This window comes from Gobius niger, assembly GCF_951799975.1.
Source record: "Gobius niger genome assembly, chromosome: 7".
In the NCBI taxonomy this organism is placed as follows: Eukaryota; Metazoa; Chordata; class Actinopteri; order Gobiiformes; family Gobiidae; genus Gobius; species Gobius niger.
In genome coordinates, this window is record NC_136858.1 from 31,221,135 (window position 1) to 31,233,945 (window position 12,811).

Here is a 12,811-nt window from a genome sequence, read left to right on the forward strand (position 1 = left end):
GACCTTTTGTCACCAGCCGAGTAACCAACCACTGCTCCTCAGCAGAACCCCCTCCCCACTGATGCCACAGACAGCGTGTGGAGGGGGCGTGTCGGAAAGGGTCAGAGGTTCTTTCCGGCAGAACCCCCTCCCCACTGATGCCACAGACAGCGTGTGGAGGGGGCGTGTCGGAAAGGGTCAGAGGTTCTTAAAGAGACAGAGGCCTATTTCAAGACATTCACTACAGCCATTTTCAGAGAGCAATTTTATACAAGGCAGTTATTCTAATTTACTGCATTTACAGACCAACAGAAGGTTTCGTCATCATTGTAGTGTGCTATAGACTGGTGCCATGTGATTGAAAAAAGCATAATACCCCCTCTTTAAGCTTCTTCCTAGTCTTTGTTCTCAAGTTTTCGTCACGTTTTTGGTTGTGTTTTTGCCACATTTCATCCATGCATTTTGGGCGCATTTTTGTGTGTGTGTAATGTAACTGTTGATGAAGCAGAAAAATGTGACCGAAACATGCAACAAAAACATGACAAAAATATGACGACAACAAAGTTAAGTTTTTCAAAAAAATCAGTTTTGTCGGTCTTAGCTTTCAAATGAGGCGTTACACTGGCCTATAGGCTATAAACTGCGACTGACTCTTGTGGGCTTCTGTACAGAGGCATTAGATGGTTGGATGGAGGCGCTTTCAGAAACAGTGTGTAATTCCCTTCAACACAAAGTATTGAAATATTGAACTATTGGCAAATGCAAACGGAGCAGAAACATATGTTCGACACAAGGCTCCGGATCCCACTGGGGCTGAGGAGACGATGAGCCCGAGGCCAAACCCTGACAAGAGACAGACGTGTTTTATAGATTTTAGATGTGGCCTTCAGCAAAAGGTGAAACAGAGGGAAATCTGAAACTTTTAGATATATCCGACACGCAGAGCATTGCTTTTAATCTGTCATGTCTGCTTTTTACCACCAAGACAGTAAATATTAGACAGGGCAGCGCCAGGACGCTGACCCGCAGCAAATGAGTTTGTAATGGGAAAGCAACAAGGCTGTAATTGTCCGTGGTCCTGGGATGAGCCGGGACAGACTTCCTTTCAATAATGAACGGTGGGATCAGGCCAGAGCTGAGTTAACGCAATCTACCGGCTTCATGTGCGTCATAATCGGCTATTATATAATAACTGGCCTTTCTATGAGAGCGGGCCAGCGACATAAACATGTGTATTGGACATTATACAAAGAGTGAGAAGTACAAAAGCTGAACGATGCTGTAGAATGTTGGAGCATAATTTATTAGCAATATAAACATGGGACTATAGGTCGACTGATATGGGTTTTTCTGAGGCCGATTATTATGGATTTTAAAAGTCATAGGTTGCATTCATGTGTAGAATGTAATGATATTATAATGTCAGTTGGAGGGCAGGTGCCAGTACTACTGTAGGAGCCATTTTGACTGTCCTATGTATGTGTGCCTCCTGTAAAATGTGGTTTACCCTTTCTTGTAAGGACACACAGCTGTTATAAAAGGACAGGAAATTGGCACCAGGTGGTAGACGGTGCAGAGGCGATATGATTTTTGACCGTGTCATTGTCAGAGTTCTTGGTTTTGTGCTGATTTAAGGCAAAATAAATCAGATTTAACAACTCTGCTGGACTCTTTTGGTATTCTTGAAGACAGGTGTGCTTAAAGAACTTCTGTACACCTTCCACCTATACAGTGGCTAATAGCACAGGGCATTGAGCCACTACAACTACTCTATGGGAGAAAGGCAGTTTATGAAAGAACGCCTTAAAATTGAATTGACAAAATGTGGTATCATCGGTATTTGGAAGTGATTGAATTAAAACAAAACCTCTGTATTATTATTACGGTTGAAAGTAATTTCCCCTGGCCACAAATATGTTTTGCAATATTGTCACCACTTTAGGATCCTTTAATAATTGGACCTTAGTCTATACATGCTGACAAAGGAGACATTGAACTTTGAAACAGTTTTTGCTTTTTGTTTATTGTCTCAGTAATGACAGAGATATTTGCCAAGAACTAAGACAAAAAAAATAATAAAAATCAGCAATTCAACAGTTACCATGGTGACCACTATGGAATTCTCAGTTGCCCTCCACCTCAATGTTAAACTATAGATACAGACAGCATCGCGTCATAAAAGTGGGGCGTGGCTTTGCCGAGGGGGAAAAAAGAATATTTTTTAGCCATTTTCTGGTGGAATATAAACTTATTTACCACACATAAATAAAGTCAAGTGTAAATCAGGCCCACATGGATATTTTCTCACAGCAGATTGTTCAATGAATCATGTCAGCATTCTCCGTTATTTATGTATTTATGGGCTGTTGAACCACTTTGCTCCTCTCCATGTCTTTGTATCTTTATTTCGTAGAAAACTATATTCAGAATTCAGCATTTGTGGAAGTAGTTTTTGAATAATTAGAGAAAGTTTAGATTTTACTCCAAATTGTTTTCCCCCTTAACTGTTTTCAAACATGACCATATATGGGTGAGTCCAGAGATGCCGTCTGTATCTATATTGGCTATTGAAAAGTTTAACAGGCAACTGAAATTCTTTGCACAATATCATAATACAGGTAGGGCAAACTCCTTATTTCTGATCAAATGAACATTATAAGCTAAATCCGGCATATCTGCAGCCAGACATAGAGCTGCATTAGCCAAAAACAAACAGGAGGAGCTCTCTCTCTCTGAAAAATAAGTTAGGGCTGGACAATATGGCAAAAATATGAACCAAGATTTTGTTTTGTCACATTGATCGATCTCGATTTTTGATTCGATTGTATTATTTCATGCTAAAAAATATGATTTGATGCATGAACTTAGACCATAGCTGTCAAGTGCCAGGTTTTGGCCCGGGACACTACCGTATTTCAGCCCAGTCTTGGAGCTTGATTGGGCTGGTAAGACGGGAATGAAATGGGCTCGCAGCGGGCGCTAGAAAATGTCCTGTGTTTTTGAAACCAAAACTTGACAGGTATGACTAAGACAGACCTTTAATACGAACCTCAGCGCAAACAAAACCAAAGGCTTTCCTCCAGTTTCATTTAACACACAAAATTCTTCTATTGTGTAAAACTGTCGATTACAATGTCCCATGACGATTATCGAGATTGACCAAAGCAGATTTTGCGATTTATTGTCCAGCCTTACGTAAACGCCACTATTGCTTTTTTGTTACTTTGTTTATTTTCATGGAATGTGCAACCAATTCTAGAATTTTGAGCAATTTTCACAGGTCTGTGGACAGGAGAGGACGGCAGCCTGTCTTCAAAGAACACAGGCGCTTTAAGCAACACCACTAAATTGCACGCACAGAGAAAGCGTTGCACTTAGGCTCCCCCGTAGTGTGTATGCGAGTCGATCAGGTCCAATAACCTTAAAGTGAAAAGAGGTGAGGACAATAGCCGTGCCTGTAAGCGATATCCAGTCTGCCTCTGCCCCCCCCCTCCTTTAGGCGTGATCGTCTGTCAAAGCAACGGGACACCCTTCGGGAATGTGGCAATTTAGGCTGAACATACGTCGCCTTGTAAGCTGTCGAGAGGTGACAGAACGGTGGGTGTGTGTGTGCGTGTGTGGGCTGACAACGCGACATGCAAAAAAAAAAGAAAAGAAGAAGCATAAATCAATGGTAGATGCGAGCGTACCGTTCTCTCCAGCTTCAACACAGAGGATTTGCCAGGTTCATACTCAAAGATGCTCTTCGGCTCGGCGCGGTACTTCCTGGTGTCTACCTTTTTGTCCGGAGGCTGCCACTCGTTCCTGCAAGACGAAACAGAAGGAGAGAGAGAGAGAGAGGGGAGAGAGAAAGGGGAGAGAGGGGAAGGGGGGCTTATCAAATTGTCTCCATGGCAACCACATTTTTAAATTCAGAGACGCTGCGTCCGTCCGCGCCAAGGCCACTTCGGTCCGCAGCTAATGTCGATGCTGCAGGAGTGACGCAAAAACTCGTGATGCAGTAAATACTGACCACAAACCAAGTGCTCCATTGAGAAAAAACAAATAACCAAATGAATGAAAACAGGAATTGTTGCAGACTTTTTGGGCAGTGATTCAGTGGCGGCAAATCGATTCATCTGAAGCAGTGGTTCTCAAACTTATTGGCTGAGTGTGTAAAAAAATGTGACAATCTCAGTAAGGTGGAAGACTTTAGAGATTTTGAGCTACATGGTGGCTTGTTGCAATACAGATATTTCATCACCTGATATAACGATGTGATATTGTGGCCGATAATTTGTGCAGATCTCCATTAAATGCTACAATTTTAGTATGTTTTTTGTCCTGATCTGGTGTGTTTTTGAAGTCTTGTTTTGACAAACTACTGATCTGGAGAATATTTTTCTGAATTGATTTGAAAATGTTGCAATGCTATTTATTTTACACAGTTTTGAGCACATGAAGCTTAAGAGATACTGCTTATGACAAAATAAGTTGTTCATCGATTACACTAAACGTACATTTTTACATTCTGATCTGGGTACATTCCTTTGTACCCAGATCAAGATATATATAAAAATCACGAAAAGGGAATATACGGAGTTAACATTATGTATTTTCCTCCCCCTACATGTTCCAGCCATGTCCTAATGTGTAGAATGAGCCCAGACCTGTTCACCACAACTGCCTCTAAAATCCTGCACTGTCAGTCAAAAAGTTGTTACTTCGGGTCCGAAGTGCCGTCATGCACTAGCTTAATGTTGAAGGTGCAGTTACACGTATGACCTGAGGTTGCAGTAGTGAGTATAAAAATGGCCAACTTGCATCTAGCCCCTTTAAAGGGCCTAGATTTCTGCCCGAAATACCAACATGCACAAGCTTAAAATAGAGACTGCAGCTACGTGTAAGACCTAAGGTGGCAGTGGCGAGTAAAAAAAAAAGGCAACTTCCATCCAGTCCCTTTAAGATGGCAACTAAAGCTTAAGTCAACGCTTCCCTGCGATTGGTCATATTCCCCTGTTACTCACTCAGAAAAAGACAAGACTGTGAAAGGATGAGTGGTGTGCAAAATTGTCGGAGTTAGAGGGGCATTAAACTGAAAAACCACCGGATCATGGCATGATGAGCTCTACAAACACAGGGATCAGATAGTGTTATTGTTATATCGGCCAGGAAAAAAAAAAAAAAAAAGATGACTAGATTACTTAATTAGACCTTAAGGGCCCGAACCTCCGCCTGATGCAACAAGAGCGTCAGCGCAGACTAGTGTGACATCTTGCATGCAAACAAACGGTGCGCTAGTGCTTGCGTGACCAGGACTCAGAGGCCTGGCTTAGAAAGACGAGGTCGACTGCAACAAGCCCTTTTTGCTTCTTCCCTTTCTTTCTCCTCATCTTTACATTGCACAGCCTCATGTACTTCATTCAGCATTCAGATCAAAACACTGTAATAAATCATATACTAAACATAGTCACTGACATAAAGTTAATACACTAAATGAATAACACTGTGTACATTTTGAAAGTGGTTGCAATAAAACCTCCTCTGTCTTTGAGCTGAGATTCTGACTTTCTACTTAAACTACTTTTGGCAAAACATCAGTCTGTAAAGAAACTCTCCTGATGACACTGAACGGTATTGTCCATTGTGCGTTAAAAGAGGGATGAATGGGCATTACGTCACCCACTCCCTTTGCACATATTTTCCCTTTCAGAGACACTCAAGCATAGTTCATCTGTCATTTACTCCAACCCACTGACAAACAGAGGAAACACGGCAACAGCAAAACAAAACTGTGGAGGTTTAACGCAATTGTGGCCCAGAAGTGATTAGTTACGTATATTGAGTTACGTGCATGTTATGGTTATTTTACCAAACTTCTGAGCGATCTAGACCTCTGAGATCAGGGTTAGAGTGGAAGGTTGCACATTTTCTTCTTTTACACGTGTTAAATAGTCCTTTTTTTTTCTTTTTTTCTTGTAGTAGTCCAATAACATTTGTTTTGTCTTTCTGTAGTAAAAGCAGCCTTTTAATTTGATCATGAAGGCTGGTTCAGGTCATATAAGTGCCATTATTGGAGCAAATTAAAAGGTAAAGTCATCACAGAGACTAGCATTTGCAGAAAACACCCCACATTCAGTTTATCTGCTGGAAAGAAATGCCAATTATCAAAACAATGTCCTTATCTCTTATCATTTTTCTGAGGGGCTGTGGTTATGACTGTGGAGTGTCCCAGGCCGTCTCTGTGAGCAGGAGGGTTTCTAGGTGAAAGGTTGGGAACCACTGATTTAGCCTGAATGATAGCCCACAGTGATATATTTTTTGTGATGTATATTTATTCACTTTCTTAAAATAGGAGATGATTATAAAAATATGAAAACATGTCCTCTGCTCTTCATGCTCAAGCACATAATGTCAGTGGGCAGAATTGAGCAGAGGCCAGTACCATCTTCAGGTATTTGCACATACAATACTAAAACCATAAACTGTGACTGTGGGTAGTATGAGTGTCGGGCTCAGGAATCATCTGCTGAGATTCGAACAAGCTTTCCTGCGGCTGAGGGGCGATGGTTCACACCACAGTAACTATTTCCAAATGTTTGTCGCTTCTACTTCAGCCACTGCTGCTGACAAACACCGCCACCACAGTCCTTGGCATAAGCCCATGCTGCTTTGTCCTTGTGACAGTAATTTTACCCATCAGCCCTTGCAGCTGCGTCGAGGTGTTTGAGGTGCATCTCTTCAGACATGTGCAGGGGTCAAAGATCAGAGCTCAGTGTGCCGTGGACAGAACTGATGAGCTAAAGTTTATCCTCCGTCACCTGCTCCGCTGTGTCAGACTGTCAGGAACTGCAGTGAGCGGATCGCACTGTGTCAGCACCGACATGTGTGGACAGGGGCGAGAGAGGACGGAAAACCAGGACTAAACCAGGACTAAACCGGGACAAAGCAAGGACTAAGACATAACCAGTGCAGTCTGTCAAACACTGCACTGGGGGGACTGGCCTGTACGAGCCATGACGTAGCCATAATCTTAACAAATTTACATTCAATTTGACAAAAATTAAATTCTGATTTAGTCAAGATTTAGTCCAAATATTTTTAATATTTGTATAGTTTTCATGTACATTTATTCGCTTAAATCAACTTTTAATTCTTATTCAAACAAATGTAATCACATTTCACTGCTTCATGAAGCATCTCCAATATGTACTAAAGTTTTAGTCTCTTAAAAATACAGTCCTGCAACATCTAAAAGGACATTTTAATTACAGCTTAAGTAAGCATACATCTAGAACCAGGTTTGCAAAGATTCAACATATTGGCTATATACTATATATACTATATATACTATATATACTATATATACTATATATACCATCTAATCCAGGGGTTCCCAAAGTGAGAATGACTACTTTTGCGCCGGTGTGATAAATACTATCTCTCTCCCATTCAATCTCAATGGGAAATATGCATGCAGTACACTTTTACGCCACCAGCGTCAAATTGGGGGCGCTGTTTCACTCCTTTCACAAAGTTGAGGAAACACTGTTGAGGTGTCTTGGTGTTTATCAATCACAGAGTGTTTTAGCACGTCAACTACCAGTTTTCCAACTTTTATTTCAAAGGTTGTTGACATCAACAAAGGTATGTGTTAGAAATTGATTCATAAAAGAATTTATGCTGAACTTTAAAAAATAATCTAATATGGAATTTTCTTTGAGTTAACAAGTGAAATAGGTAAAGTAACTGCTGGAGATACAGGTGATTCTGTTGTTTATGTTTTGCACTATATTGTTACAATCTTTGATTTTCTGGCATGTTATTGGTATGTTATTTGCAAAAAGTTTGGGCACCCCTGATCTAATCTTAAAAACGACTTTTAACCAGGTATCAGAGTGCTTCGGCTTTTTCTCTGCTATGTGCCTGTACTTACGTTTTGACCCTGAAGGGCACCTGACCTTCTTTACAGACCATTCTATAAACTGAAGCAATCACATTGTTCCTCTCAAAGTAACCAAAACAATATTGGGACTTCAATGGCAAAACACCTGATGCCCAGGAACATCTTGGGCAAATGACAAATGACTGACATGCAGAATCAGGGAGAGATTGATGCTTGCAACCAGACAGATATTTATGAGAATAGTAAGAATAGTTTGCTCATGTCCTTAACAAGTCTGTACATGTACTTACAGTCACCCAAGAGCCAAATGAAATCCTACACAAAGTTAAATTGGACTTTTATAGAAATGGCTGCAGCAAGTAACCCGTAAATCTGTCGAGGACAAACAAATATAGTCTTGAATGCAAGCTACATTTGCCCATCCACAATCCAATGCTCCAACCTCATGTGTATCCATGGCAACAGGGCACTGCTCTTTTGAGAAGGACGACTGACCGTTTTGTGGGCTTGAGCGACGAGGAGCGCGTTGGCACCGGCAGCGTCCGACTGCGGGAGTCCACCTGCATGTCACTCTTCGAACGCGGGACGGTCCTGGCTTTAGACAAACAAGATGCACAAATTAGACATTGTAGGGTTTATACAGGCAACAGCGGCTCAAATTTAATGTTTTTAATGCTATTTTTTGCACATTTTTTGTCTGATGATTCGCAAACATTCCATCGAACAGAGGAATGAGTGGAAATTTGACATTCAAAAGCAATTTGGACACAATGGAAAACTTTTGAGCAAAACATTTAGTCCAATTTCAGACAGAGCAATTAATTTAATGACTTTAAATGCCCTGTGAATGAACATGCCATTGAATTTTCTCCTCATTTTCTATATCACAAGAACAACAACAAAAACGACTGACTAACTGAAGGGAAAACAGACTAAAAGAAAGAAAGAAAGTTGACATAAAATGCTATATTCTGAACGATCTAAGGGCCGTTAGATGAGTTTCAGTCACATACTTTTATCGGGTGCATACACACTAGTTATGTTTACGAAGGCTCTCATTCATCCAGGGAGTATCCATCGTAGAGAAGCTAAATCATTGACTGGACTACCAAAATAGCTTTTCTACGATTCACGCTAGTTAGTTTTAAGTTGGTTTGGTTTGTGCGAGCAAGCCCCTGTTTCAGGTGGCTTGTTTATTGTTTATTTAAAAAATGCCCCTTGAGATGTGCTGCTGCGTTTTCGAGTGGGGCCAAAACACTTAAGGTTAGGGTTTAGGTCTTATTACATTGTGTACCTTCAAACTACTAATACACATTGAAAAAACAAAGGGAAAATGAGGCAATAAAAAAAGTAATAAAAGTTTAAAAGCAAACAGCCAACAGCAGTACTAAGTAACTCATGCCCCTAGAGGCCATAGGCGCAACTGCAGGTGTCGTAGCATGTTGCGTTTTTTTTACTCATTAATTGTCTGTGGGAGTAAATACTACACTGACAGAAAAGACAAAGGGAGAGCTGGATATTGTACAGCCAATTACACAATGGAGATCATTTTTTTCACTTAAACTTGGCTATAAATACTGTTTAAGTGGGGCTAGCCCGCAGTTAGCTTTGCGCGTTAACTTATTCTTTGTGATTCTATTAGTGTGTATTGGGGACTCCAACCCGGAGCAGGGAAAGCTGCAGGTGACACCAGGGGGAGAATCATCCCATCAACACTTGTATTACCCCCAGAGGGATTACGAAAAGGATTTAATATGGTTATGGTAACACGTTACATAGTGCTGCTTTAAGGAATAGATATTGGGTTGCTTTTCTCATCAAAGTACCCCCTAAACTCTAAGGTGCAGCCAAGTATTAAGAAAATCATCCGCTAAACTGATTTATCGGTATTTAGTTGTGTATTGTGTTAAAAGTAAAGCAAAAACACTATGAAATTCAAAAATTTTACTGCAAATGATTAGTGGAAAGAAGTACCTGGGGTCCCTGTACCCCAGGTTGGGAAACACTGATGTAAAGTAACCACAGACACTCATACGTACCACCCTTAAAATTACTGCAATAATGCAATTAGGTTGTATTAACTCACCTTCTTCTAAGTAGGAAAAGGGTGTTGACGCGCCATCTACAAAGATAAATATGAAAAGCAATGAACATAATTTATTGTTTGGAGCCTGTCTTCAATATTGACAATTGCACTACTAAATATTTAAACAGGAGGACAATCAAAGCAGTTATTCACAGCGTTTTCGCCATTAGCCGGGGCATTAGCTTCTTCAATCAAAGTGTGTCCAATAGAGGCTCTTACTGGAAACGTCTCTGCGCTAAAAACAGGATCTGAGCATCAATACACTTCAACGTCTCTCTGAAGTACTGCATTATGAGCAAAGGGCCACAGCCTCGCTAGAAATGTGCTTGACAGCCAAATAAAAGAAATTGGAAAACGGAAGTGAATCTACATGTTGATAAGGGGTCGGTAAATAAATACTGGAAACTGAGAATGCAGTTAATGCGAGCTATTGGTTTTTGCAGAGAGTTTGGGAAGAAACCAAGAGAAGAGTTGGCAGAATAGAAACCAAACCATAATTAATCACAATATATCTTTTTTTTCAACACAATATAATAATGCATCAAATTGAAAACTTGGACACGTAAAAGTGTTAAGTAAAAGCTCTATCCTGAGTCCATTCCGACTGTGGCAACATACACAACGCTACACTGACATCTAGTGGTGAGAAGGCAACACTACAATAAGCAACTCAGAGCAGCCATGTCCAGTAATGATGCATTTTAACATGTAGAAGTCAGATAAACATTTAAATGTCAAAACTAAACATATACACATTTTATACTTGACATATTCATTAGTAGAGACATTGAAATGTGTTACCTTTATAGCTTAGTCATGTTAAGTCAGGCCATTTCAGGACCTTTTAAGGGTAAGCGGTTTTGGAAAAAAGGTGAGTAAGCTTCATCACTGCAATATTCATGCAACAAAAGGTAGAAGTCTGCACAGTGCTAACAGTCAACAGACTTCTAAAACCTTTCTTTTCTGCTTATTAGAAGTACATTTCCTAGTTTTTTCCCCCAATTCATCCAAGTGAAGAATATTTATATTATGAATTAGATCTTGTTTTATATCATTGAAGCTTGAGCAAACACCCACTATTGTGCATAAAACCTGCAGTGATGAAACAGTTCTCTTTAGTACTTTAGTTCAATCCTTTCAAATACTCTCAGTGACTGTGGCTAATGTTTGTCGAGGCGATGGCAATGAGTAACACTGGAGTATTTGGAAGAGCCTAGTGCGGCTGCAGACCGGCGAAGCCAGCGTTAGCCTTGTTATCACTGCAGCGGGATACCTTTGCATTTGACCTGAATGTCATAGTTGTCGGGGAAAATGTAGGTGGGACGGTAAGGGTTTTCCTCAACACGCTCTGAGCTCAGCAGTGATGGAGAAACAAAGCACACAGGTGATACACAAGTGACAACAAACACAGCTCAGGCATGGGGTGGACACACAGTTATAGCCGCGTGGAACAGTGGTCCTCAAAATGTAGCAGCTTTAAAAGGGCTGCAAAATGAATATTATGTTTGAATCACAATCACAACTATGGTCACTCTCATCTTTCAGCACAGGGCTTTGCACTCGTCAGATCTACAGTTACTGAGGCTTAAAAAAGACAATAGCTGCTGGAATAAAGCTGTCTCTATATCTCTTGGTTCTACCTTTTGGAACCGCCAGCCTCTGTCCCGATGGCAGATACCGGAAGAGGTGGTTCAAGGTTTTCAGAGGGTCCTTTATGATGCTGGAGCTGAGTCTCTGCAGCTGACTGTTGTAGAGAGACTCCAGGCTCACCTTGACTCACTTATGACCATAATACACACTATTTGCTCAGGTCCCGCCGACTGAAGCTTATCCACAAGGCTTTCAAGAAGCTGAATTCCCTCCCTCCCTCTGCTTCCAACTGTTTTCATGAGCTGTGGTCCTCCCCCTGAACACTGAACTCTGGGTGAGTGGGACTGTTAAGCTCCATTCAGCAACAGCAGTGGTTTGGTGTTTGGAGGAAATTATATGAATGGTTTTGTGAGGATACTGGAGTACTTTGTGTAAGCTCAAGTCCATTTTCAATGATTTTCTTTCAGAATGCACTGTATTTTCATGAACTGTAATGGCAAAAGTGACAGGATCGAGGCACTCTGCATTATTTTTTAATGTACTTCATCCGGTCTTTTATTAAAGTACATTCTGGCCCTCAGATCGCGATGAGCACCTGTTTCTCTTGCAAACAGAGATGATCTAGCAAGCGCTCACAACTTCTCTACTGACGTATATTACTTTTTAAATATGACAAAAATCAAATTCAATCAACATTCTTTTGTCTTTGCCATATCACCCAGCCATATTCTTATGTAATCTTGGACTTTGTGTGTAGCATAGAAATATGTAGAAAAGTCTATCTAGGGCAAAATAATAAGAAAACCAGATTAAAAAGAAGAAAAAAACAAACACACAAACAAATCAACCGGGACTATATCGTCTCGAAGGCCCGAAATGGCCAGGGCCATAAAAAAAGGTTTCTATGGGGACTGAAGAATAAAAGCAAGTCCTTCTAAAGCAACGCTGAACCAAGAGAACTCATGGTCTAAATCAGACAAAGAATTTACCCAGGAGGGACTAAATTCTGCCAAACAAGAGATCTGCAGAGCTAAAGATACACATTTACACCCAAACACAACCATAAAAATGATATCGGTGTAGAATTGTCAGCTCAAAACTGTAAATACTCCTGTGTGTACTGCTCACTGTGCTCTCACCACAGATTGAGAACCACTGCCCAACATTATGCAAAGAAAATATCATACCTGGGATCTTGTGGATTTGCTTGAACATCGTCTTGTACCAGTCTTTGGACTTTTCAGTGTTCTACAGCGAGAGGGAAGGGAGAT

At 40.7% G+C, this 12,811-nt stretch overlaps 1 protein-coding gene across 6 annotated transcripts in view; it reads right to left on the reverse strand.

The window, feature by feature from the left end:
- The window catches only part of sorbs1 (sorbin and SH3 domain containing 1), a 99,164-nt gene that overhangs the window by 53,448 nt on the left and 32,905 nt on the right, over nucleotides 1-12,811 (reverse strand). For 5 of the 6 annotated variants that reach the window (XM_079560572.1, XM_079560571.1, XM_079560573.1 and 2 more), the window contains exons 8-12: nucleotides 12,728-12,788; nucleotides 11,224-11,298; nucleotides 9,951-9,986; nucleotides 8,360-8,459; nucleotides 3,669-3,783 (exon numbers count right to left, since the gene is read on the reverse strand). In XM_079560572.1, the coding sequence (XP_079416698.1) occupies nucleotides 3,669-3,783; nucleotides 8,360-8,459; nucleotides 9,951-9,986; nucleotides 11,224-11,298; nucleotides 12,728-12,788 (387 nt within the window). The remainder of the gene's footprint in view (nucleotides 1-3,668; nucleotides 3,784-8,359; nucleotides 8,460-9,950; nucleotides 9,987-11,223; nucleotides 11,299-12,727; nucleotides 12,789-12,811) is intronic. The other variant, XM_079560569.1, reaches the window with a different exon arrangement.